We start from the raw sequence: 27415 nt of genomic DNA on the forward strand, positions 1-27415 counted from the left end.
CTGGATTTGCTTTCGGCTTTTCGATTTATGACTATTGCAAAGCGGTATACTATTGTTGCATGTTTTATTAATGCATATTTTGTACTCATCTGATTAAAATTAAATTTTAAGTGTTTTTTCCGATTTGTATTATAATGATTATCATAGTATTTATAACAAAACTCTATAGACAATGTTAAAGAAAACTGATTTCATGTGTCACTGTTAAAATTTCTAATGCTAAATTTTCAATGTTACCTTTGATCATACGCAGTGACCGTTATAATCCACTCACACAAGTATGTATATATGTTACATCAATTTATAGATATAGGAAGATTTGGTGTGAGTGCCAATGAGACAACTCTCCATCCAAATAACAATTTATAAAAGTAAACCATTATAGCTCTGTTTATAACAATGACTTTTGAATACTTCACTATTGTTTCCTTAGAAGATAAACAGTTATAACTACATGTTGTTCCCTCAGATTGATTTTAACGTAATATTGATGCAACGGTATCCTAGTTTTAATACAGCCTTTCCATATGTGTTACTATGCAGTAAAAATGGCCTTATTAGGTGATATATTTGACCGGTAATATTTAATTGTGTCAAATTTGCATCGAAATGACCCGAATTAGATAAAATTGTTATCACCTTTTTTCCAAGGTTATTTCCATTTCAAATATGTTTAATATCAACATGACGTAGATTAACTACTAGCTATATAACAGTATGAGTCGTTGATTTTAACTTTATTGAAAAAGTGATATTCATTGTATTAACATCAGCAATATGTGTTTTATGATTGCTGTTTCATATTATGGAAATTGGAAATTAAAGAGAAGTCTCAAAAAACAGCAAAATATAGATGATCAGGAAATGCTATTTACTGCTATTGAAACGGATAATTTCAAACTTGCAAAAAGTATCTTTATTTGTGGGAAAATGTCGGTCAACTGTCAAAACATTGCAGGTGCAACTCTACTTTCTGCTGTATGTCAAGAAACCATGTGTTCGAATATATTAGAAAAAGTTAATTTTATCGAATTTCTACTGAAAAGAAAAGCTAGCTTGTACATCAAGGATATATATGGCAAAACTGCGTATGACTATATCATTGACAATGGTCTTTACGATATTGTGTAGCTTGGTTCAGAACAAGTTCATGGAATGTTGTCTTTGTTAAAATAAAGATATAATTATATAACTAGTAGAATATATACGGATTATGTGATAGATGTCACCAAATAAAAATATAATTCGAATGTTTTCATTGATCTTTACAGCTTTAGAATTTTTATGAATATTAAGTGCTGCAGTTCTTATATTTTATTAAACAAATATTGCTGAATGTACATGTAACCCATATTTCAACTTATGCTGTTTCATTCAAGTTGTATTCTTTCTATAAAAGTCACCTTTTAATTTTACTAACGAACTCATTGGTCTTAGATGCACGATTTTTTGTTGGTTTTTATTGGATGTCAGTAACTGCGAGTAATCTGAGATCAGTAATAAGTCCCTTGCTCTGGTTGTGTATTGTCAGATGTATGTCTATTTGTATCCAGCTGATGTGTTAAGCCTTCTTCAACTGATTTGTATAGTTTATTATCATGTTGAACTATTACATCACTGAACAGGATTAGGCGGAGGGTTTGGATGCCGCTAACATGTTAACCCTTCCAATCTCTGTATGTATGTGCCTGTCCTAAGTCAAGAGCATGTAATCAGTGGTTATGGTTTGTTGTTGTACATGTGTAACAAATTGTTGTTTCGATAATTTTTTTGTACATTAGTTTTGTAAATTGGTTTTGGTGATGAGCGGAAATAAACATAGGGTTTGGAAATAAGATATTTTAAATTCAAAATATAGATGTATTTTTGTACATTAAGGTATCTCAATTGCAATTATAAAGAAAGGAAGACGGACCCCAATTTTAAATCTTACATATTAATGAAGTTATTGATATTTTATAACCACGATTACAGACACTGGATTCATACAAATAAAATTTATGTATTTTTTACAAGCTTGATTACACATATACACATTATATTGCAACTTGAATATCTGTGTTTATATTTCATGAATATAATTCTAGGCAGGTTTAAAATGCCCCGAAATGAAAACTATAAAACTAAACAAACAAAAAAACTAACGGCCTGATTTATGTACAAAGCAATGAACAAAACATAAAACCAATATGATAAACAGCAACAAACGTCAATAACTTTTCAACCCCAGGACATTTCTAAGCTACCGTCCTTCGTTCAAATTGTATCCAAAAAGTGATTGATTTGATCTGCAATAAGCAACAAATCAATGATTTGAAGGATAAAACTACAATCAACTATAGTCACTTTACAACTTTATGTATTTGTTTAGGTCATGGCAACAAGTAAACATTCAACTTGTGAACTTGCTCCACAACACCCCTTTGGCTCAAATAAAACAGAATGTGACACACATGGTCAACAGCTCATATCGCACTGTTCAAGTCATTTAATGCCTTGCTGTGATGAATGCATTTCTAAGTCTTAGAATCATTCAAAATGTACTGGAATACCAAGTTAAGAAAGTGTAGTGGAAAAGACCAAGATTGAAAAATCAAAAGAAACTGTAGGAAAAGATATAAACAATATCTTACAGTTCTTGGATAAAATAACTAACAACAAATCAGAAAACATACAAAAAAAGAGAAAAACAATACCAAAGCATTAAGGAATCAATAAGTGAAATAAGAATAGGGATCAATAAACATTTGAACAACCGGGAGACGAAAATATGCAAAGAATCAGATACTGTATGGGGCGAGGAGAAATCAAGATTAATATGTTCCATTACGGAAATTGAAGAAAAAAAAGAAACGTTTACAGGAAATGAAAAATGATTTACGTAAAGTTCAAGAACATACACCAAAACTTGAATCATTTCTTGGAGTGCATCAGATTGAACAACAAGTACATCAATTTCAACTGTATGTTGAACAAAATGAGACTGTTAGAGAGGTTGACCTCAAGATTAAGAAAAATGATGAGATAGAGCAGATACTAAGCAAACTACAATCAGTATCTTCCATAGGAGAAATAAAGGTTGATATAACTGAAAGTATTATGAAGAAAGAAACAAGTGTGGGCAGGGAAGCACAAATAGAATCACAATCTAACATAAACAACATGAAAATGAATATTGTAACAAAGATAAAGATTGACTCAGCGTTTATTTCCAGAGTTATTGATATTATTGTTCTGTTGGATGGAAGAGTTGTAGTAGTTGAAGACTGGGGTAGAGTTTATATATTTACTTCAGATGGGAAACTTCAGAAACAGCTACCAAATTATGGTGGAGCCTGGAGTGTCACACAGATCAATGATGACACTCTTGCTATAACTTTTCCTCGTGAAAAGTCCATTAAGCTATTGAATATGGAGAATGAAACCATAACAAAAGTTATTACTTTAGACGAAACATGTTTGAGTATATTTTACTCCAATATCGCTCTTGTTGTAGCTTTGAGTAAGAATGAAATTCGTATTATAGACTTGGAAGGGAATACACAGAAGTCAATAGAAGTTCAGTCTAAATCACACCGGTTTCATCTTGTTCACTGGAAAGACAGAGTGATATATGGTGACCCGTATCACAAAGCCGTAACCTGCATTGACGGATCAGGTAAACAGATCTGGCAATATCAACATGATTTATTAGGATTAAATGAACTTTGTGTAGATACTTATGGTAACATTATTGTAGCTGACCAGAGTTCTAATAGAATAATAGTAATATCAAAAGATGGACAATTGGAGTAAAGTTCTTATTAGCAAAGAGGGTGGACTGATGGTGCCTCAGCATGCTCAGTGTATTTGTTATAATGGGTAATATGGTTTTATTTCTACTCGCGTTCAAGCATACATTTACCTTACACAATTCAATTTATCGTATGAATAAGTATGACCCGAAAACATGACAACATTATTTGCCGTAGAATTTGAAATGCAGATTAATCTTACAATTTTATAGAAGACAAACACATGTATATTTAATGGTTCATTTACAGGACAAAGTAAATAAGTGCAAGTGCTCTTTCTTTATAGAAATTGACCTTGTGGACGTCCACGTATTCATGTACATGTATAAAACTTCGAATACCAAACAAAACGGTTCTCATAAAAACTAAATTTTTTAAACAATTAAATATTTTCTGCGAAGATTTTTCATTCCGAAATAGGGTTACATATGTATTGGTGTATTCATTTGCATATGATCAATGTCTGTCTTTCGCAACTAATATATATATATTCAACATTTCATATGAAAGGTTGGCTGAGACATTTCAATATTATGGACAATCGCAAGACATAATCAACGCATTTGTTTGAAAACTTGTTTAAAAATCAAGGAAAAAGACTTCCTAAAACAAAACATATGAACAAAATCAATTAATACATTTACAACTAGTTTAAAGAAAGATTACGATAACTTAGGAATGGCGATCATCATATTATTTTATCAACAAACCTCTATGTACTTTCTGATGGAAACATGAATCCAGGTTTAACTGTTTAGGATTCCTTGTCTAAATTTTCATTTTAACTACTCCTGGCATAAACACCAATTGTTTAAATCATTAGTATATGTATTTTTTTTAGTATCGGATACTATACTAGATTTTCAGGAAAAGTTATTATTTTATTGTTGTTCACCTCTTTAGCAATTTATATGAAATTTATACAATTCTTGTGAGAGGTCCGAGTAAAAATTATCGAAATTAATGTCCAAAAACTAAACTGATCGCATATAGGCATATGCGTTATACACGTGAAATATAAATGAGATGAACATGATGAACATGATTTGCTTCATTGTACAATTATCCTTGACGGATTTTGATAAAATGTTTATGCACGGTTATCATCCTCAATACTATAGTATATAACTATTCCAAAAACTAATGCTGATAAGTTTTTTTCATAAAATTTGCTCTTTTCTTCTTTTAGCTAGTTTTCATGGTATACAAAATGTTCATTCAATTATAAGATTTAAACATGATGGTTCAATTTTTAATCTGCTTCACTTTGTGGACAAATATATTTATCTCTGTAATAAATATCTTATAACAAATTCGTTTTACTTCTTTAAATTGATAACTAAAAAACAAGTTGAACAAACTTGATATGTACATATAACAGAAGAAAATCGTTTCCGTTGTAGCATATCTGTCCTGGATAAATTTCGAATCTAGAACAAATATTGCAGTAGTAACCATTTATCAACTGACAACTACAAATTTACATGATATTGCCAATATTACAAATATATTGAAGATTTTCAATGTTTAACAGCGCCTCATAGATAACTACTTTTAATATTTGTGATTATTCGGTTGCTGCTTCCTTTAACATCATGTTATTGATTTAGTGTATCCTCTTCTTTTTTTTCTCAAGTAAGCTGTAAAATTAAATTTCGTTTAAAACTTAATCTTTTATGACATATATATTATCTGATTATCATAATTTAATTACCGGTATTCGTTACCTTAATTTCACATGTAGAGCATTGTCAGCTTTCTCTTCTGGAGAACATTTGACCACACAAGGGTGCGTGTTGCTCAGTTTTTTGTTTTTATATGTTATGGTTTGTGTACTGTTATTAGTCTGTTTGACGTTTTTGTCTTAGCCCCGGCGTTGTCAGTACATGTTCGATTAACAAGTTTGAATGTTCCTTTGGTATTCTCTGCCACCTGTTTCCATAAAACGATGTATGATTAATAATGTGGTTGATAGACAATTGTTCCTCGTCTTTTTTATGTCACTTCGTTGTCAACTAGATTCGAAAAATGAGTCTGAACGTCCCTTTGATATCTTCCGCATCTGTTTTTAACACAAGTATCAACATTGAAGACCCCATCAATAATATTATAAACATCTTTATGACATTGAAACTTTGAATCATGTTTATGAAAATTATCACTTACGATGATAGTACAGACATTTAAATGAATTTACTAATGCTTGTCATTGGGTCCATTAGGAAGTAATACATATATAATAATATAAATGATGATTAAGAAAACAATTCGGTACAAGGAAGTTCAAAAGTTTATGTCTTATTTGCACTATTACATGACGTGATAATGGTTCCTGTTATTGACTCCTTTGTCAATAAATTAAAGGTGTGATACTTATTGTCCTTGTTATATGAACTGCCTTCCTTAGCTAATTATCACATTACAAAGAATATCGATATATTTCATTTTGCCCTTAATAGAGCGTGTTGAGTGTGAAATCAAGCAATTTAAATAATAAATTTTCTATGATCCCATCAATAATAAGCCGACACGAATCTTGTAAAAAATAAAATTTAAATATCGCAACTGAAAGATATTACTACACAATAACATGAAACGCTCACCTAGATAATTACAGCTTTAATAATAGAAAGATTGTTAAGTACTAGAGGTTTTTTTTTGCATTTTGGGAAAAATATTAATTTCTAAATGTAACTTATTTCAACTTAGAGTTTTAACTATAGATATTAAAGTAGTTTTTTTTCTATTAAAGTTATCAGTGTTATTTTCTTCTTCTAAATAAATAAAGTGTCTATCAATAGGTTTAAATGTGTTCAATGTTTATCAGAGCCTTATTAAAACTGTTTTCGATATTTGATTTTAAGAATTAACGTTTTTGTGTTCCTACCATAAACATAGGTATTGGATTTAGTAAATCCACTTCTTCTGAATTCTATATTGTCCTTCTTGCAAGTAACAGTATGGCAAAAAGTAAAATATCAAAAATATCGACATCAAATAATATTTTAAACGGAGAGGCCTTAAGACAAATGGCAAAATCAAAAGCTCAAACACATCAATAAACTTATCACAGATACAAGGATTGAAATTTTATAATTGCGACAAACGAATATTTAGAAAAAAATATTGATTGAAGGTTGTTTATAAGTTTATAAGACTTAAGCTGGGGTCACACATTCACGATTTTTACTGCCGCCCTTGACAGGACCATTCCCGATTAAAATTTATGAAAAGTCTGATCAAGATCCTATGAATCGTGGATGGAAATTCAAACTTTAATTTAAACTTGTAAAAAAAAATTTAATCACGACAACAATCAGATATTGTTCAGGTAGCGTCGATATTCAACCGTTTCCAAGCGAATTTATCCCGATAATCCCGTTCTAAATCCGCTTCTAATCCGATTTGTATCTTTCGCCAGGTAAAATTTGACCGAGTCTGTCACGACTGCGTCCCGATTCTACCGAATGTAATCCGACAGAAATCAGATAGTGACAAGACAGTGAACCGACGCTGACGGAAGTTATCCATTCGAAAACTGTCGGCATACTCGGGATGATCAGGTACTGTCGGAACGTGATCCTATCAAGGTCTGCTCTATCGCATTACAAACGGCTTTGTCTGGTCCAAGTCGTATTGTATTCTGTAATTGTCGGGACTCTGACGTGGGTATCATTGACGAATTTAGAATTGATAACGGGACTGTTTCGGAACGGTTTCGGCAAAAACGGTTCGCAAGCGACAAGAATTGGATGCAATCTGGACTCAATCGGCAGAAAAACAGCAATGAAAAATTTCTCCAAATCATTCCCGTTCCACAGGACACCGTCCGGAATACACAGAACATTATTATGAATTCGATCCGATACAGCAGAATCTGTCACGACATAGGCACGATTGTAATCCGACTAGACAAAATCGGCTGAGTTTCCCCGAATGTTACGGGACACACCTAACTGTCGGGGTGCTTTGCCGAACTATTAGGACCCTCCTCGACCAGCAGGAATCTGTTACGAACTAAAACGACTGCGTTCAGACAATAATAGGACATTACAGATAATTGAGGATACTAATCCGACTTTTTCACTTTTCGTGTCGTATCGATGTCTGATCTCAAACGGGAGCAACAATCGGCAATGTGTGAACCCCGCATAAGCAAATGGTAAAATCAGAAGCTCAAACAAATCAAACGAATGTTTAGGAAAACAATTAGATTGAAAGTAGTTTAAAAGTTCATTTCTAATTAATACATTACATGAAGATATAATGGTTCCTCATATTGAACCCTTTGTCAATTAATTAAAGGTGTGAGGCTGATTTTTTAATAATATGAACTGTCCTCCTTGAAAAATCATCACATTACAAGAATTATTCATAGTATTTTTTTTGCACTCAATGCAGCACGATGGTTGTGAAATAAAGTAATTTAAATTGTCTTTGATACAATCTTCACTAAGCCTTCACGAATCTTATCTTAGAAGAAAAGAAAATGCAAATATCGCATACACAAAGATATTGCCTCACAATAATGTTGAAAAATTTACCAAGATAGTGACAGCTTTATGATAAGAAATGTTATATAGTATAACAGTACTTGTTTTATTTTTGGTACCAATATTTATAACTAAATGTGACTTATTACTTGGAGCCATTTTCTAAATTAAAGTAGTTTTTCGTATAATAGTTATCAGTGTGTTTGATCAATAAAAGATATCATAGTTTATATCAATAGGTTTAAAAATGCCAAGTGGTTAATTCAGCCTCTTTTTCGATATTTTATTTTAATAATTCAGTTTTTCGTGTTCCAACCATAAAAAATAGGTATTGCATTTAGAAAATCCACTTCTTATGTATTCTATCTCTTTCGTTCAAGTAGCACTGCGTTAGAAAGTACAATAACGAAAATACCGTTATTAAAGAATATTCAAAACGAGGAATGCTTGAACAAATGTCAAAATCAAAAGCTCAAACACATCAAACGAATGTTTTGGTGAACAATTTGATTGAAGGTTGTTTATAAGTTCATGTCTTATTTGTTCTATAACATGAAGTGATAATGGGTCATGGGACAGTGAACCCTTTGTCAATTAATTAAAGACTTGAAGTTTATTGTCTTAATCATATGAACTGTCTTCCTTGCCACATTATCACATTACAAGAATTATTCATAATACTTTATTTTGCACTTAATAGGAAACATGGGTTGTGAAATGAAGCAGTTAACATTGTATACTTTCTATGATCCCGTAATCACTATGCCTACGCAAACCGGATTTTTGTAAAATGTCTATGCTTGATCTTTGTATAAATGTATATGCTTGATCTTTGTATAAATGTATATGCTTGATCTTTGTATAAATGTATATGCTTGATCTTTGTATAAATGTATATGCTTGATCTTTGTATAAATGTATATGCTTGATCTTTGTATAAATGTATATGCTTGATCTTTGTATAAATGTATATGCTTGATCTTTGTATAAATGTATATGCTTGATCTTTGTATAAATGTATATGCTTGATCTTTGTATATGCTTGATCTTTGTAAAAATGTATATGCTTGATCTTTGTAAAAATGTTTATGCTTGATCTTTGTAAAAATGAAAATGCTTCATCTATGTAATAATGAAAGTAAAAAGTTTTTTTTTTAGAAAAGTTATTTAAAAGGTTTCTATCAAAAGGTTTGCAAGTGTTCAGTGGTTAAGAGAGCCTGATTATTATTTTTTTATATTTGATTATAATAAATTCAGTTTTACGTGATCCTACCGCATGTAACATTAAAAATAGGAATTGGATTTTAATAATTTAGAAAATTCACTTCGTTTTTTTGTTTTTTATCTTGTTCTATCTGTGCATGTAACACTACGTTAAAACGTGCCACACGGAAATATCGTTATCAAAGAACACAGGGAGCGCTTAAGACAAATGTCAAAATCAAAAGCTCTAACAGATAACACGAATGTTTAGGAAACAATTTGATTGAAGGTAGTTTATAAGTTCATGTCTGATTTGAATTATTAAATGAAGTGATAATGGTTCCTCATATTGACTTCTTTGTCAATAATTAAAGGTGTGAGACTTATAGTTCTTATCATATGAACTGTATTTCTTAACTATAGCAATGTACATTATAAATATTATAGAATCTTGTAATCATTAAGCCTACACGAATCTTGTTTTTTGTAAAATATCACATTTTGAAAGATATTACTACACAATAATCTTTTAACGCTTGTCTAGATATTTATAGCTTTGTGCTAATAAAGAATGCTTAGTTCACCAGTATTTGTTGTTTGTTGTTTTTTTTATTAATTTTGGACATAAAATCAAATCCTAATGTAAATGTACTTACATGTAATTTAAATTTCAAGTTATATTTTTTTATTAAATTAAAATTGTTTCTTTACTATAAAAGTTATCATAGTGTTTTTTCTATAAAAGTTATCCTAGTTTCTATCAATAGGTTTAAAGTGTTCATTGGTTAACTGAGCTTTATTAAAAACTGATTTCAATATTTTATTTTTAATAATTCAGTTTTCGTGTTTCTACCTTAATGGAAGGTAAATGTAATATCTTTTGTTGATCCACTTTTTCCCAATTCCAGTTTATTGACGGTAGTTTATAAGTTCATGTCTAATTTGTACATTGCATGAAGTGATATTAACTCCTTTTTTAATTAATTCAAAGTGTGAGGCTTATTTTCTTAATAATATGAACTCTCTTCTTTGATAGTTATCAAAGGTACCAGGATTATAATTTAGTACGCCAGACGCGCGTTTCTTCGACAAAAGACTCATCAATGACGCTCATATCAAAACATTTATAAAGCCAAACAAGTACAAAGTTGAAGAGCATCGAAGATCCAAAATTCCAAAATGTTGTGCCAAATACATGAAATACGGTTAAGGTAATCTATGCCTTGAATAAAAAATAATCAAATTACAGGAATTATTTAAAATATTTTATTTTGCACTTAATGAAGCACGGTGGTTGTGAAACAAAGCAATTTAAATTTAAAATTTTCAATTATCCAGTTTATCACTGAGCCTTCACGATTCTTGTCTTTCTCAAACTGAAAAATATTACTACACAATAATTTAGAAAAGTTTACCTAGATGTACACATCATTTTTATTGATAAGAAACACTTTTATTCTACATTACTTTATTTATTTTGGGAACAAAATTTTAACTGTAAAAAATCATGTAATGATATTTAAACTTTTGTTTAGTAAATTAAAGTTTTCTATAAAAAAATATTATAGTTTCCATCAATTATGTCAATAAGTTTAAAAGTGGTCAGTGGTTAATAGAGTCTCATCACAAACTATTTTTCGATATTTGATATTTATTATCCAGTTTTTCGTGTTCTTACTATAAAAATAGGTATTGGATTTAGAAAATCCACTGATTGTGAATTCTATCTTGTCCTTTGTGCAAGTAACAATACGTTAAAAAATACAATAACAAGAAGCATGAAAATATTGACATCAAAGAATATTCAAAATGGGGAGTGCTTAAGCAAATGGCAAAAATCAAAAGCTCAAACACACCAAACAAATGCTAAGAAGACAGTTTGATTAAAGATATTTTAAAGGTTCATGACTTTTTCCACATTACTTGACCATGTTGACGTGATGATGGTATCTAATATTGATATCTTTGTCAATCAATTAGAGGTTTGTTGTGTATTGTCCTAATCGTATGGACGGACTGTCTTACCTAAGAAATTACCACATTATTAGGAACTGTTTAAATAATTCCTATTACTGTTTATTAAACCAGTTGACTATTCTGAACTTGCTATGATCCCGTCATAACTAAGTATACGACCTAAATAAAAAAGTTAAATCACAAAAATACCGACCTCCCAGGAAAATTTTTATCAAATGAAAAGTCCTTTATTATACTCAAAATCAATAGCCTTAATACATCAAGCGAATGGAAATAAATGACAAATTCCTGATGTTGTGGTTGATTCAATCTGGTTTCAACTAGCTTAACCAGTTTATTTACTTTGTTAGTAGACATGGATACAAGTTTACCATTGAATTGATTACTTTTAGACAGCTAAAAATTTGTTCAAGATGTTGCTTATGTACTTACGGAAATGCGGCATTGTAAGTCAGATAGTAATTAAGCCAGTTTGAGGTTAGGTTTGCGTACACAGGGAGATACGTCAAATTCATGTATTTGAACTAAGGAGGTATCCGCCATTTGAACCGATTACTACAATATTAATGAAAATAAGACAACAACTACCTCAAAATTGCTATTTTATCCAAATTTGAATCGTAGAGGTAACGTTATGAGGTTCAGTTTGTATAATTGATGGAAATAAAAGAAAGAAATTTAGTATAAAAAAAATATAAAAACTTCAGAAGTAGACATTATTGCCCCCGAGTTCATATGGTATAGGACTAGAAAGTTCGTTCGCTCAACATTGGCTTCCGTTCTGTAACTTACATTGGCCTGAGTCAAATGTTATGAAAAGTATACACAATTCCTATCAGCACAAAACACAGAAACCAAGTGTAAATTTAGTGTCGTCACGTTAACAGTTCTAGAGCTATGAACCTTTACAAAATTGATTATTTTCGTTTGCATTCTCTTAACTTCGCGTCGACAGTAAAATTAATTGTGTCGACTCTTCATCTACAGTACTGTTATACCTGTGAACTTCAAGCATTGAACTTATTTTAATATTTAGCTCACCTGGCCCGAAGGGCCAAGTGAGCTTTTCCCATCACTTTGCGTCCGTCGTCCGTCGTCGTCCTTCGTCCGTCGTCGTCCGTCGTCGTTAACTTTTACAAAAATCTTCTCCTCTGAAACAACTGGGCCAAATAAAACAAAACTTGGCCCAAATCATCATTGGGTTATCTAGTTTAAAAAATGTGTCCGGTGACCCGGACAACCAACCAAAATGGCCGCCATGGCTAAAAATAGAACATAAGGGTAAAATGCAGTTTTTGGCTTATAACTCAAAAACCAAAGCATTTAGAGCAAATCTGACTAAACAAATGTTTATTAGGTCAAAATCTATCTGCCCTGAAATTTTCAGATTAATCGGACAACACGTTGTTGGGTTGCTGCCCCTGAATTGGTAATTTTAAGGAAATTTTGCTGTTTTTGGTTATTATCTTGAATACCATTATAGATAGAGATAAACTGTAAACAGCAATGATGTTCAGCAAAGTAAGATTTACAAATAAGTCAACATGACCAAAATGGTCAATTGACCCCCTAAGGAGTTATTGTCCTTTATAGTCAATTTTTAAAAATTTTCATAAAATTTTGTAAATTTTTATTAACATTTTCCACTGAAACTACTGGGCCAAGTTCATTATAGATAGAGATAATTGTAAGCAGTAGGACTGTTTAGTAAAGTAATATGTACAAACACATCACCATCACCAAAACACAATTTTGTCATGAATCCATCTGCTTCCTTTGTTTAATATTCACATAGACCAAGGTGAGCGACACAGGCTCTTTCGAGCCTCTAGTTAAAGTGTGTGAAATATTTCATACAGCCTAGATCACATAACTACATGACTTATTTTATATATGAACAATACATATACATCTGGTCATCTAGTCTATCCTCATGTAAAGAAGTATTCATTATGTTTGTTTACTCATAGTATCATACCATGGTGTAACAATTGGACAATTCAGACCATTAACCTTACTTTCTTCTGCAGGTTTTTTTTCTGCTAAGTCAAAAATATTTGATTATATTTGTATACAATTTGCTGTTGTCGAGATTGACATGAATGGAATAAGCACGGCTGATGTTCGTAACTTTACTAGTCAAAACTGATTTCTTAATCATCCAATTGCTTCATATACAATGATAAAAACAGTTTACCAAACTCGAGACAATTAAGAACTATCATTACTTTTAATGGCAATCAGAATGCTATCCTAAGATTCAAAATATTACAGTTTGAAGCACTGAAAAGAAATAGGTGTTTGCTTAAAAATCAGAGACTTGTAATGCATTTACACTAGTAATGCCGAGGTTAAACACCTCCTTTTCCGACTGATAGATGTGGGCATGACATTTAAATAATCACTATTTTCTCTCATTGCTTATGATCAATTGTAAATTTGTTTAAGACCAAATGATTCATTTAAAGATGATTTTCAATGTATTTTTGTGTTTTACCGAAATGACATGACGAATATCATAAATAGATAACGCCAACTTCCGTAAAAACTAATTCGAGGAAAAATCACTTTTATAAGGTCTTTATAATGAAAATAGTAGATCCTTAAGTTCTCACTTTTTTTTATCGAACCGGTGGACCTGGACACGAACTATTTTTTTGGCTTCTTATTGCCAAGACAACGTTTTGTTTTGAATTCAAAGATTTAAAATCTTGTTTTTTAAAACATTTTTATGTATTTCTAAATCAAATTTTATTTTTTTACGAATGGACCACAATTATTAGTTCTTTCCACCTTTATGTGGAAAGACCTATTGTATTTGTTCTGACTATTATTATTTCTCCCCCAAAGTGTTCTTCCGTAACATTGTTTACTTCGCAATATGTCGCTAAGATTTTTCTTATATAGTATCATACAGTTTATGCGCTTTTTATTTTCGACCGGTCTTAGCGGAACAATTTTCTTTGTATGAGTTATCTCCTATTCACTGTTTTCCTTGTGACCGTATCTCCTCCGTAACCGTGAACGAAAGCGTCAAATATATTTTATAAAATCGCTCGTTATATCCTTCTCATGATTTGTTCTATTTTGACCGAAGCGATATGAACACTCTATATGATAGTTATTTCCCTTAAGCAATTGATATAAGTGATATGCATTTCTATCTTGTAAACCATCAATAATAGAGACCTAAGATTTTTAGATTTGAGGTCCTTGTTCAAATAAAAAAATAAGGTTCAGGTCAAAAGTCAAGGTCATTTTCTAAATATTGTTTTGGGCTTATTTCCCCTTTTTCCAAAAACCGTATAAGTTATCGACACATTATTTTTGCTTTATTGATAGTTTCGACATGTCATAACACGTAAATTTTTAATGTAAGGGTATGTTGGACTTAAAAGGGAGTTTTCTCCCCTCTTGCATAAAGAAATACGCGTATGGTAATATAACTCATTAACCAAATATAATTCAGACCTATGGTCTTTTGATTTGAGGTCCTTGGTTTATGACTTTGAAATTGATCTCAAGGTCATAGCCTAATTTGATGTTCTAGATTTTGACCTTTGCTTTTCATCATATGCATATATGATACAGCCATTGGACTATTTCCAATAGGTTTCAAATCATTTAACCTTGAAAACAACCAACCGGAAGTGACATTGTGTAAACCGGAAGTGACCTTGTGTTAACCGGAAGTAGATATATTGTACTTTATTAATATAAAAGTATATAGAACAAGATATTTTTAGAATCAGTGTCAAGTAAATACTCAAACAGTATCGGAAGTAACATTTTTCAAACCGGAAGTAAGAAATTATATAAACCATATATTTTTGGAATCGGCGAACAATTAGCTATCATTTGACGATTAAATTGACATTTTAAACAAGATTTAACTACTTTTGATGTTAAAATACATGGTTTTTGGTAGACAGACCTTCAATTGTTCTTTGAACAATTGGTTTTTGATTTATATATGTTTTATGCAGTTTCATTTATGTTAATGACAATTCCATGACTTATTAATTTAGAAGTGTTCATATAAAATTTACCCAAAAAACCTGTCAAAAATCGCATGATATATCATATTTGTATAAAATCACTAAAAAAGAAAAAAATCCAGGTATCATACAAACCTAAGCAGAAGAGATTTAGCAATAGGATTTATGTTAGATTAATTTGTCATTAAATTTTCATACTTCTAATGGAAAAACTATTTTGGAAACATCATACCTAGATAAAAAAAAAAAACAAAAAAAAAAGGCACATGCCTGTACAAATAAAGGCAACAGTAGTATTCCGCTGTAAGAGACTCATAAATCGATTGAGAAAAAAACCAACTCCAGGTTACAAACTAATACTGAGGGAAATGCATCAAATATAAGACGAGAACATAGAAACGAACTATAATATAACAATGGCCATTTTCCTAACTTGGGACTGGACATTTGAAAAAAAAAATGGTGGGTTGAACCTTGTTGTGTGCCAAGCCAAACCACCCGCTAAATATAACAATAAAATGACAATATATCATGACAGGACTACACTACAAATAAATGGGAGAACATATAGAACAAAAAAACACACAAATAATAGCCAACAAAAGACCAACTAGTGACGCTCAGAAGAAAAAAGTTCGAAAGCAAACACAAGTACTAAATTTAAGAGCAAAGCCACGAAATTGCAAAATTAACAACATGAAGAGTATGTTTAACTAAATGCTCAAATATGTCCAAGTGGTCAACAAAATTTACACCTTTAAGTCCTATCTTTTTTACATTTTACATTACTGAAATTTGTTATAGGATATCTCACTTTATTTATTACTTATAGCCAAACTATAATAGACAAATATGTAAGTAAAAAATCAAGAAATAGTTTTGAAGTTTCACATAATTGGTTTGACGCAAATGTTAATTCAGGTTACTCTTATTATATTTTATTACCAAAATTTGTTAGAAGTATAGATACCAACACTGCAACAAATGTGTAACAATATTTCTACACTCGATACATGTAATGTTAATATTTGAAGAGCGAATATTGCGGAGCTTATCAAATAATTAAAATTAAACAATTGACAGTAAATAAAGATCGTTATACACGGGTTTTAGTGGCGGAATCCGTTCATCTTATGATTTATCCTTACTTAAACAAAATTTATAGAAAGTTGTGCTCTTTATATGTGACGCTATTAAGCCTGGTTGGACTATTTCATGACATGACAATAGGAATTTCATGAGAAAAAAAAGAAATGTTGGACGTAGATTTTTAAATTTCGACCAATCGTTTGCCGATAATAGTTATTTCACTATTGAAGAAAATATTGTTTTGACCATTGGTTGGGAAATGTGATAGCTAACGGCCTAATTAAAGTATAAAAATCTAATTTGTTCTTTTAAAGTTGACTAAGTGTTCAATTCTGTTAACGTTGACAATAGATGGGTTTGAATATTGCTTATTGATCTTTTTCCTCTTTGTCATACAAAAATCATACTGCTTGGTTTCTTATAAGACCTTTTCTATCAACTATTGGCTTTTCACGCTCCTATTGAAGGTAAAGTAAGAAAAAATGAGTCAGTCATATGATTTTTATATAGCGTGGTTTGATGTAAAGGAGAAAGTTCACAAACAAATTTCAATAAGAATTATGCCGTTTTGTCCGACAAAAATCATTTATCTTTTTGCCTTCTTTGTTATACATATATCAAATTGTTAGGTTTCTTATAAGACCTTGGCTATTAACTATTTGGCTCCTATTGAAGGTAAAATTCAGAAAAAAAAGAGTCGGACTTTTATATAGGCTAAGCGTGGTTTTGATTTATTATAGAATGTTAGAGAAAAATTTAGATTCGAGTTATTGCACTTTGTTCGACAAAAACCATTTACGAAAACTAAAACTTATAGCTGAAAATCAAACAATTTATATATTTTCGTTGCATCACTATACATCAACAAATCGTAAACGACTGTTTTTAGATCTTAACCTCATAAGCAGACTGTCTTAATTGTCAACTATTAGTAGCACTCGTCTATAGTTACACGTTGTTATTGAATTGCATAAGGCACACCTAAATTAAAGGTGGTTAACAATCAAAAAATATTATGTCATGTCGTTATACTTTTCTTAACCCAGCGTTTGTCTTGTTGAATGTGTTTATTTATTTAACTCCTATCATATGTTCGGGTTGTGTGAGTTGGTTCTGCGAAAATAATAATTATAATAAAAACAATTATAAAAGTTATAAATGTCAAGATTTTAGCAATTAACACATGCTTTATGAATGAAAGTTCGAAAGGTCAAATCATAGTCATAAACAAGCACAATGTTCTCATTATACGTCTCTTATCAAAACCAGTTTTGTCATTGATATTACTTTTTGAACATGTTTCATTTGCACTCATACCCCATCTTCCTATATCTATAAATCAGCAATATCTGAAATAAGTTAAGGGGAAACAAACAGGAATAATTATTCCATTGGTTTATTGGTTGCTGTTAGACATCTACAGTGGAAAATATGTTATACATGATCAGAAACAAAAGAACAATACATTTATTTGGTAAATTGTAGGTTCTGCAGTAGGCATTAAGCGTGATAACCGAAGTGAAACATATGGAATTCCACATAAAGTTTTGATTTATCATGTTTAATGCATGGAATTGTGCTTTGCAACTGGTCAATATGATCCACATATAGTTGTTGGATGGGTTCTTAATATGTCAAAAAGAGGGGATTGTTGACATTATCCCTTCGTAAATTGTAATGACTTCATTTTCTTTTATGCCATGGCGTTTTTAGTTTGTTTTTGACTTACGTGAACTACATGGTTTTTATATTAAATGTCCCTGTATCTTTCGCCTCTATTTTGTAAACAGTGATCCACTATATATATTCAGTGTGTTATTTGTGTGACAATAACATGAATAAAAAACACGAACAACATTTCAGCAACTGCCATTATACATGTTATAGATGAAATGAACTAGACAAGCATTTGACCTTTCGTTTATACTAGTGATATTCACTATAGCTTGCTGAAGTACATTCAGTGTCTTATTGAAGGCAGACTCACGTTGTCGCTCATAGCATGGCAACTAACCAATCAAGGGCTGTATAACCAGTCGAGTTCGTTAAAAACTTCTATGCGTTGGTTGTAGCATGGTAATGCGATATATAATTTGGCTTTTTATAGAACTAGCACGTTAAGCCTTATTTTTAAAATGATAATTCATGAGGGAACTATCCAGATGTTCCCCTACCAAGAAGACATATTATTTTAAAACCAAAATGACCAATCTCTGTTCTCACTCCTGAAAGTTAGGCCTATCATTTCAAGAGACTTATAAAATAACCATCTTTAAAAAAATAGTTTGACCTCACTAGGAATGGAACCGATGATGTTCTGTATTAAAAAAGCCATATTCATCAAGACGACATAGACAGTCTTATACACTCGTTTGTAGTTGTATTTCAAGGAATATCTGTTTACTATGTCATGACCAGACCAGAGAGTTCAATCTGGTTGTATAACATCACTAGCATCAATTGTACTGCATCAGAAGTAAGAAATAATTCACACTCGGAAGTTTGCAAAATCGAAATAATATTACCGCGAAAATCAATTAGAGCCGGAACAATACGAAGAATAACATATTGACTCATATCCAATTAAAGTCCCCTGATTGGATATTAATAGATATTTAATTAAACAATCACAACTCATTGCATTACTATGTTTCATTTATAAAATTGAGAATGGTAATGGGTAATATGTCAAAGAGACAACAACCAGACCAAAAAGCAAGACAATAGCCGACGGCCACCAATGGGTCTTCAACGCAGTAGTTTTTGAAAAGCCAACACATCGTAGAGTTAATTATCCGTAAACTATAGGGATCATCTAAAAAATATGTTGACGATAACTAGTAAAACAAAACATATTAATGCACCCCCTTAACCACCACCACCAAATCCCTAAAATTTCGTAGTATTTACTGTACAACCCTTTTCGCTAGTGTTGTGATATTAAAATTGAGAATGGAAATGAGTAATGTGTCAAAGATATTGTTTATTATCATAACCATTTTCAAATTATAAATACAACAAAAAGTATGTACACTCATCTGATGTTACTAGTCAAGAGATGAGTCACAGGTGTTTAATAAATTGATGACAACAAAAGTCATTTACATTACACGATGACAACTTTTGGACGTTTAAAAGGTGAAATATTTCTCATTTTTAGGTTAATCTATTACAAAATATCATCAGTTGTTTGTACGTTTCATATGTTTGAGCTCGTTCTGTGAAAACAACTGTTTAAGTAGTAAATATCATATATTTAACATTTAGTAAATTAACAGCGTCAAAGTGTCAAAAAACAAATACACAATCATTATGCATTTCTGGTATAATCCAGTTTTGTCAGGCCCGTGCAATAGTTAAAGAAATATGTCATGGTCAAATTAAGCAATTAGATGAAGACTATGAGTCAACAGCGAGAAAATATCAAACTGAAACAAACACACAAACACGCAATGGCTTCTAAAAAAATGCACGTAAAACCAAAATTCAGGAAACGAGCCACACCAAAAGACGACTCGTCAATGCTTTAAAATTTGAATCATAATCCTTCAGTTATCTTTAAGTTAACAGACCCATGCAGATGTTAACTTTCAAATTTCAATTTTCATGGATAAAATATTTGAAACATGCAACTGCATTTTTATTTAGATACATGCATTAAATAAACATATCATAGATACCAGGACTAAATTTTGTATATATGCCAGACGCGCGTTTCGTCTACAAAAGACTCATCAGTGACGCTCGAATCCAAAAAAGGTAAAAAGGCTCTCTTAGAACAACACGTTTTCCACACAAGTTATCATAATACATAATGTTTTATTTTTGATAAACTAAAATGCACCTCTCATTGATTTTTTCTCAATGTTTTGTAATAAACCGAATAAGCTGTTTTTTAAAGTTTCGCTTGCTCACAAGTCCAAAAGCCAGCATTTGTAATTTTCCTAACTGGTCCGACAGAATTTTTTTTTACTAAGCAACATAACTTAGATGTTTTTCAAAACAAACGCTTTGGGTCTAACGATAGAACTATTTGTCAAGAGAAGGGATTGACATGGACAATACATTTGCTAAATATAACAACGCCTGTTCGTATCACAATTGCTTAGTTTAGAATCATCTTGCGTTTAAAGTATTTATTTTGTATTAAGAAATTGACCACATAAACAAGAAATATTAGGTCAAAGTCAGAAAAATAAAACCTGTTTGAATTTTAAACTTTCACTGTTGAAGAATTCAGTTAAACTTCACTCTTTCCTATATAGGCGCCTTTGTAACTACAACATGTGTCATTTTGGTCTTTTGTGGATAGTTGTCTCATTGGCAATCATACCACATCTTCTTTTTTATATGTTCCGTTTATAGAAGTGAACAATCGTATCAATATTCATGGACATATTCCGGAGTTAACTATAGCGATAACTATTTTTTTTTTATGTTCGACAATATCTTTTGTCTTCACTAGAACTAGTTTATTGCATTATTAGCGAGAAACTCCTGCACCCGGAGGCGTCCTTCAGCTGGTCCCGTAAAAAATGTATACTAGTTCAGTGATAATGGAAGTCATACTAAACATGTATGTATGAATTATCTGTTAGTGGAAATAAAACAAGAAGCAATTGCTAGGATTTCAAATATTCAATGTAGGTAGATCCCTTATGGATTTCAGATAGTTTTTGTCGATACCGTTTATCAAATGCAATTTTAGAAATAAAGAAATTATTACTTATAAAGAATTTTAATAATATCCCCCACCCCCAAAATAAATCATCAATTGATGTTATAAGACTTAGCAGTATGTAATGTAAAAGTATTTAGTATCATTTACCGCACAACGTGTTGTTTAAAATTCAAAATTATATTTCTGAAATACTAGAATCAGTTTTGCTCCGGAGACAACTCTTGATGTTCTCATACATGTAATTTTAAGACAATACATCATATCAATTTCAAAATCAGAAAAACATTTCCACAAATATTATATAAACTATTGTACTTATTTACAAAAGAAAAAATATTAGTTTTTACTTGTTCGATAATCAAACATGTCATTCACTTACAATGATAACTTACAGGAATATATTAAATTGTATTAGGTTAGACATTCCTGCACTGTTTCTGTTTTGTTAATAATTTTAATTAATAACAGCAAAAATCATACTTTGTTGTACTTTTCAGATGTTTGAGTTCGGTCTGTAAAAAGAATCTTTCAAGTCATAAATGCCATTCCTTTAGCAAGTAGTAAATTAATAGTGTCGAAATGTCAACTAGTTAACACATACTCAGTATGCACTTCTGGTCAAATCCAGTGTTGTCTGGCCTATGAAACAGTCCTAAGACATTGCAAATGAAACAATTCGATGAAAGGTGTGATACAGCATTAACTGAAATTCAAAGTGAAACAAACAAACTAGTGAATGTATTTAAAACACTACACGTTAAACCAAAATTCGAGAATCGAGTGGAATTGAAAGATGACTGCTCAAGTCATATAAAGTAATTGTTGTTCTTTAGTTATTTTATATCACAAGACCCTAGTACGTGCAAACAAGTAATCGCACAATACAAATGTACGTTTTATTTTATTAAGCTTAAATGCACTTCTCAATGATTTTTCCTCAATGTTATCTGAGAAACAGGTTACGATTATATTTAGTTTTTTCGCTTGCTTTTAGATAAAAATGCAAGATTTGAAAATATAATATAGGATCCTAACATAAAATATTTCATTCATTTTTCAGTTTCCTCCCGATTCTGACACTTTTAACCGTGTAAAGGTATTGCCATGGCCTAAACAGTTGCTTACTTAAAAAGGTTTTATCGTAGCACAATTTTCGAGAATTATGCTTAATCGTGCATTTTAGAAAACTTTATATTTTACATCATAAACAAACAATAACAATGCATAATAGGTCAACGTCTGAAAGTAATTACTGTCTGTATTCAAAACGACTTTTGAAGAAACTGGTAAAAACATCAGCCATTTATTTGTTTGCGCTTATAAATATGAAAGGTCCAGTTAGACGGAGTGAAGAATTGTATACTATTATCACTCGAAATCAATCAACCATTTAGATTACTTTTTTTCATTTAACAAAAATAAATCATAACTGGAATCTAAAATTTACAATGTAGATGAACCTCTCATGGATTTATATTTTTGAAGATATAATTTATCAAAAGCAATTCTTTGCTATAACAACAGTATAATCTCTCTTATGTTTGTTATGTTAATGGAGTGTAGAACTATTTAGTCACAGTAAGTATACGTTTGTCTATTGCTAAATTATGTTTTCATAGTTTTATTCCTTTTGTTTTATTTTAAGTAATGCAATGAACTTGATTTATTGAAAACATATTACCAAACCTAAAAAAACAATAGATTAAACACCGTTTCAAACTTCCAGGTTATAGCAAATCCATGTTCTGACTCACTTTTTATAGCAGGTGTTAAATGTTAAATTAACATAAAGGTAATGTTTGATAAACATCATAATCGAACAGCCATTGGTTAAGAAAATGTATAAATATGACTTCCTGATAATCATTTAAGAGTAGTTGTTCATAGTTATAACATCAACAATATGTGTTTTATAATTCTTGTGAAATATTTGAGAAAATTGAAAGAAAAGAAAGGTCAGAAACAACAACAGTATATGTATAACCGAGACATGTTATTTACTGCAATTGAAATGGATAATTATAAACTTGCAAAAATTATACTTTCAGCTGGAAAACTGCCAGTTACTTGCAGCAACATATCTGGTGCAACTCCCCTAACTGCTGTTTGTCAAGAAACGCTGTGTTCGAATAAGAAGGAAAAACTCAAATTTGTTAACTTTCTGTTGCAGAGGAAAACCAGCTTGGAAATGCGAGATATATATGGAAAGACTGCACATGACTACATAATTGAAAATTGCTTCGATGACATTGGTCGGCTCTATGATGAACATCTAATCTCTTCGTCTCCATAAAAACATTGTAAATACAAAGGAAGGAGATTATAAATAAGACATTCAAAGAAGGGTCGCGACAGAGGCGTTATAAGTTAAAATGTTTGATACTTTCAAACGAAGTACGCACAAGACTTAAAAGTTTTGCAAGAGACGATCCAAATAATTATTGATTCTTTTGTATCTGAGTGGCAGTGTAAAGATTAGCCTTTCAACTTCCGTGTTGAATTGCGTTTATAGTACTATCTGTGACAAAAAAGTGATAAAGTGTTAATTAAAGGTTTATAATCAGCTCAGTTCTTGGTGTTTTTTTGTTGTTGTTGAAGGGTATTCTAAATTTCCATAATAGTTATCACATGAAGACGAGGTGTGTCAGTGTAAGATACCCCGATGACCAGAGGATGACACATTGACACACCAAGTCCAAGTGGGATGATTCTAGACCATTTGAAAACAAAACAAAACTACGCTTCATAACATCTAGTTCATAATGTCATAACAGAATTACAATATACTATTCATATTAATATATAGTATATATGTTCCCTCAATGCTCCCTCGATACAATTTTTTATTATGTTACACTAACGAGGAATTTGTATCCAGTCGTCCTGGTGTAGGGGTATATTTCGTAGCTTCTTATGCTTACGGGTTGAGATCGATTCTTCGCAGCCAATCAATATAAAAAAGAAGATGTGGTATGATTGCCAATGAGACAACTGTCCACAAGAGACCAAAATGACATAGACATTAACAACTATAGGTTACCGTACGGCCTTCAACAATGAGAAAATCCCATACCGCACAGTCAGCTATAAAAGGCCCCGATAAGACAATGTTAAACAGTTCAAACGAGAAAAACTTTCATTTGTTATCGATTCCTTGCATAGATACTAGAACAATAGTTGTTTGTTTAAAAATAAATTTTAAAAGCTAATCTCAGTTATACTGTGTGTTCGATATTCCCGATTTCATGTCACAGAACAAAAGAAATCATGCAGAACAAAGAAGCTAAAGGAACGGTAATCTGATAGTTGGTCAGACTCATATCACCAGTGTGATGTGAGAATAAAGGATTGGCGATGTAATTCCTTTTATAGCTGACTTTGTGGTATAGGATTTGCTTGTTGTTGACCTGTAGTCGTTCACTTTTATATCATTTGATTTGTGGTGAAGAATTGTCTCCTTAGCAACAATACCACATCTTTTTTTGTATTTTTTACGTGTTGTATTATAAATGTTGCGTGCATTTGTTATTACGATTTTGACATTTTAGACTTAAACATGTTAAATGCGGTTTTATTTTTACGATTTAGAGAAAAATCCTGTTTAATTAATATAACCTATTTGAAAATGCGAGTTTGAATTATTGCGTTACAACTAGTGTACTGTGTCGCATTTTTACCAATAATAACAATCTCGCAATAATGTCTAAATTTACATTGCTGAGTTTGATTGTCCGTTTGGTATTTTTCATCTCATCTTCCAGAAAAGATGTACAGTGTTACATATCAATATTCCTTGTGATTCTATAGATTTGGTTACTCTTGGAATGATTTCGAAAACTATACACTTCCCGATAATGATATTGTTTTACACAAGGAACGAACACGCTAGCGAGCATTTTGAATCGTCATTCTTTTGTACAAGAGGGATATAAATGTACAACATAAATGCTCCTTTGGTTTCAGTGTTTACATGTTCTATGATAAAATCTTTGACATGCATTAGTGCACTATATCCTTTCGGTATAGTGTAATCTAGTTTGAAATTCAACATGTATGGACGTTTATTGTACTTGTTTGAAATCCAGTTAAAACAAAGAAACATTATAGAAACGCATTGTCGATACAGGGCTATTAATAAGGGTTTTCTCAGCGTAAAGTAAAAGTGAACGCTATTTCTATTAATCTGTACATGACGTTTCTTGTGGTCACATCGAATCTAACTTGGGACAAAAATAAAATATTGATAACCCTTATTTAAGCAATTGTTCTAATGCATAAACTATGACAATATGTATAGATTTCTGAAAGAGTGATAAAGGGATATTGCTTGATCTCAACTCGAGTTTATAAGTTCAAAACAAATAAATCCATTGATTATAAAAGCAAAGAAAATCAAACAAATCGCGAATACTTTAAAAGGATCTCATATATTCTAATTCATCCATATTTACTGTACCAGTACATATCTTATTGATGAACCAATTGATGTCCGTCTCAGGGTGATGGATTTTCTCTTTGTGTTGAAGAACCATTGCTGGCCTTCCTCTGGTTGTTTTACTTTTTGGTCGGGTTGTGGTTTCTTTCGCATATTTCCCATTCCCGTTCTTAATTTTATTAGATTGCAATACACTGATGTATCTTATGTTTAGATAAGAGTCGCCAGGGTTCAGTACATCCGTAAAATCAAATTTAGTCTTTTTTATGCTAACAAAAGTCAATTGTTAAGTCGAATGTAGGCGGTGAACAGTGGAAGACGTGCGTATACAGGTTGTTTATAGGTTGATATTACGGATTATAAATGTGTCGACTTTTGTGATTGGATAGCAACACAGAGATGTCAGTATGTATTCAGGAAATAACCGGGTACATGCGACGTTTGACTCCCGAATTGGAACCTAAAACATGGTATTATCACACCTGTTACTATGTGACGCGCATTTGTGAATTAATGTGTTGTTTGGTCACTCGTTGAATATTTTTCTCCAGTTTAATTCTTTGATAAAAAGTAAAGTCACAAAAATACTGAACTCCGAGGAGAATCCAATCGGAAAGTCCTTATTTACTTGGCAAAATCAAATGACAAAAGACATAAAAAACTGTCATATTCCTGACATGGTACAGTCATTTTCAAATGTAGAAAATGGTGAATTAAACCTGGTTTTAAAGCGCTAAACCTCTAACTTTGATGACATAGTCCGGTCGATTTGTGAAACAATTGCCCAGAAGGTGGTAAAAGCATCAAACTTTACAGAGTTTTAGTTTAGGTCATAATAAACATTTATAGCTATGGACTCATTTCTAAAAATCAAAATGGCGGCTCTGGGCGGCCATTTTTAAAGGCTACCTGAAAATTAATAATAAAATATGAATAAAATTTGTAAAAAAAATATGACTTTACCTATTGTTATAAAACTTGGTGTGTTTATCACTTATGATAAGGACTATAATCTGAGGACATCAGGTATCGAATTACTGGCGACCATTTTGACTGGTGGCCATTTTGAAAACAAAAATTTCAAATAATTTTTTTTTTGCTGTTGTATTTTATCATTTGCATTTAAACTAATGAACTGATATATATTTAAATCTAGTTTATCAAATTATTCTTATAGGACTGTTGCTATTTGTATTTGGTATTCACCATTTGGTCAAATAAGCACTATTGCAATATTAATGAAATGAAGGTATCTAATACATAATTTCTTGTAATACAGACTTGCCTAAATAACATTTGACAACAGAATATAACATATAGATATATGACCACACTATGTTGAAAAAGATCAAACTTGTAGATATTGAAAACGCCGGAGACACTGTAAAACTTAGTAGTGAACAAATAGACTGGAAAGAATGTATGATATGCATCTTGAGAATCTTTCTCAGACTCATGCAGTTGAAGTACCACCTTTAGACATTAGTTCAGTTTTAGCATTGTTTCAAGAGGAAGCAAAATCCGCTGCAATGATTCGCCACTCGATGACAATTATTAAAGAGTATGTGTCTTTCATGAAACCAGGACAAATACCAGTCATAGCATGTGATCAACCTCTGTATGCCCTTGCTAAAAACATTCAGTGGAATTGGCCTGCAAGATACGGGGGAAATCATATTGTAGTAATGTTTGGTGGTCTACATATTGGGATTGCTGCTTGGAGAACAATTGGAGATAGGCTACAA

At 31.2% G+C, this 27415-nt stretch overlaps 2 protein-coding genes across 2 annotated transcripts in view; both read left to right on the forward strand.

The window, feature by feature from the left end:
• LOC139523758 (uncharacterized) overlaps positions 1-27415 on the forward strand; it is a 312433-nt gene that overhangs the window by 244969 nt on the left and 40049 nt on the right. The gene's annotated exons all lie outside the window — the stretch shown is intronic.
• LOC139525108 (uncharacterized) lies at positions 2866-3795 on the forward strand. Its single transcript, XM_071320293.1, has one exon. It carries the CDS (start codon positions 2866-2868, stop codon positions 3793-3795), a length of 930 nt encoding a protein of 309 aa, XP_071176394.1.

The sequence above is a fragment of the Mytilus edulis genome, chromosome 5, assembly GCF_963676685.1.
Source record: "Mytilus edulis chromosome 5, xbMytEdul2.2, whole genome shotgun sequence".
In the NCBI taxonomy this organism is placed as follows: domain Eukaryota; kingdom Metazoa; phylum Mollusca; class Bivalvia; order Mytilida; family Mytilidae; genus Mytilus; species Mytilus edulis.